General features: G+C 43.1%; 1 protein-coding gene across 1 annotated transcript; it reads left to right on the top strand.

Annotated features, from left to right (window-relative positions):
- The first annotated feature begins 541 nt into the window (after positions 1-541).
- Positions 542-1,498, top strand: LOC130493022 (olfactory receptor 6B1-like). The gene has a single exon (XM_056866796.1). It carries the CDS (start codon positions 542-544, stop codon positions 1,496-1,498), a length of 957 nt encoding a protein of 318 aa, XP_056722774.1.
- Positions 1,499-2,237: the final 739 nt, after the last annotated feature.

The following is a 2,237-nucleotide window of genomic DNA, read 5'->3' as shown; positions in this document are numbered from 1 at the left end:
CCAAAGAGGCCATTTTCTCTAGGTGAACTGATCTTCATCGGCAGAGGATCAGTTGTAATATCAGGAGATCTCCAGCCATTACCAGCTATTACCTGGAGGTTGGTAAACCTTGTTATAAATCTAACAACTGCAGAGTGGTGTAGACATGTGAGGTAGTTATCTTGTTTGTTACTTGGAAGAAGTGTTGCACACAACAAAAAATGATATTTTAAACCTACAACAACCTAGTCCAATAGGTTAGGCTGGCTCGCCCAGGGCTGCCTAGTCAAAGAAAGTCACTCAGCTCTGATGTTTGCTAGATGGCCTTGGACTAGTCACCAACTCTTGGCCTAATAACCTGCACACAGTTTATTGTCAGGACACACTGGCCGAGGGAAGAGCCATTATTTGTTTTATTTATTTGGAAAATGTATATTAAGTAAGTACACTTCTATATCATATCATCTTCCAGTATGCACAATATTGGTTTGCTTTGCCAACACCTCCAAATCCTTTCAAATGATTTGATTTTCTCTTGTTCCTTCAGGTCTTTGTGCCAGAAATGGAACTAGGAAACCAGACGAGAATCCAAGAGTTTATCCTCCTGGGATTCCCCACCAACATGGAACTTCAGATATTGCTGTTTGTCCTATTCCTTTTGATCTACATCCTGACGCTCCTGGAAAATATTGTAATCATCATCCTGATTAGGACAAACAGCAAGCTCCACAAACCGATGTACTATTTCCTTAGTCACCTGTCTTTCCTGGAAACTTGGTACATCTCTGTAACTGTCCCAAAACTTCTAGTTAACTTCTTATCAGAGAACAAAAGTATCTCCTTCAATGGCTGTATGGCTCAGCTGTACTTCTTCATAGCTGTGGTCAGTACCGAGTGCGCCCTCTTGGCTGTCATGGCCTATGACCGCTATGTTGCTATTTGCTGCCCATTGCGCTACCCGGTCATTATGACGGCTCGTCTGTGCTTCCAGCTGGCTGTAGGATCTTGGCTGGCTGGCTTCCTCATCTCTATGTTCAAAGTGTCTTTCCTTTCCCGTTTGACCTTCTGTGGACCCAACGTCATCAACCACTTCTTCTGTGACATTTCACCCTTGCTTAATCTTGCTTGCTCAGACCGGACAATAGCTGAGATGGTGGATTTTGTATTTGCTCTTATCATCTTTGTAATTACACTGTCAGTAACAATTGTCTCCTACATGTGCATAATGAAGACCATTTTATGTATCCCCACTGCCCAGGGAAAGAGAAAAGCTTTCTCCACCTGTGCCTCACACTTGTCTGTGGTTGTCATTTATTACTCAGCTACCCTCTTCATGTATGCCCGACCAAGGAGAATCCATTCGTTTAATCTGAATAAGTTTGTGTCGGTTGTGTACGCGATTGTTACTCCTTTGCTGAATCCCTTCATTTACTGTCTACGGAATCAGGAGGTAAAGGAAGCCCTGAAAAAGATTTTTTGTTCCAGCTTGAGTGCTAACTCTATGATGAGTGACCACTAAATCCGTACAAGCTGGATTTATGAGGAGCTCACAATGAATTATGCTGAGATGCGGGGGGATGATCATGGACTTACTCCACACACACCCATACTATATACCTAAATTTCTTTCCCCTTTTTGGCTCAGCTCTCAGCAGCTTGACCAGGCCAATTTAACCTTCATTCACCCCCTTTAACTGACTCTCAACATGCCATGACGCTTACTGCATGCTTAGCATCAGGAAGCCCTGTCCTCTTTTGGTTCATTTGCAAAATACTCAGGGTAGGCAGAAAAATGCAATTTTGAAAATGAGCCCAAAGAAGGCAGGACATCCTAATGGTCTCGTGGCTGTCATGATCCACCCAATTTACTACTAGATGGAGGGATGATAACAATGACAAAGGTAAAAGATTGGATACAACCAGCTGTTGGATGAAGAGGAAGTGCCCTCTTTGATTGTACCAGAGGGCTATGCTGCTGATCATGAGACTGGCATATGCAAAAATCCTGTGGGAGGGGGGCTGCAGTAAGGAGAAGAATGGGACAAGATTGACTGGAAAAACGGCTGGATCCAACCCATAGTCCTCGGATTTAATTGTTCACTCATAAGGCTGTTTTCACACAAGCTGAGTAATGCACTCTCAAAGAGTTATGTTAGTTGCTTGCTACTGGATTTTCCCATTTCATACAGGAAAATCCAGTTGCAAATGATTCCTTGAGTGCATTGAGAACACATTGTCCAACATGAGTGAAAAGACTT

Source organism: Euleptes europaea, unplaced genomic scaffold (assembly GCF_029931775.1).
Source record: "Euleptes europaea isolate rEulEur1 unplaced genomic scaffold, rEulEur1.hap1 H_4, whole genome shotgun sequence".
NCBI classification, from domain to species: Eukaryota; Metazoa; Chordata; class Lepidosauria; order Squamata; family Sphaerodactylidae; genus Euleptes; species Euleptes europaea.
This window is presented reverse-complemented; position numbering and strand designations above follow the sequence as displayed.

Coding starts and splice junctions, on each gene's coding strand:
- LOC130493022 (XM_056866796.1), top strand. CDS start 542: ATGGAACTAGGAAACCAGACGAGAATCCAAGAGTTTATCCTCCTGGGA.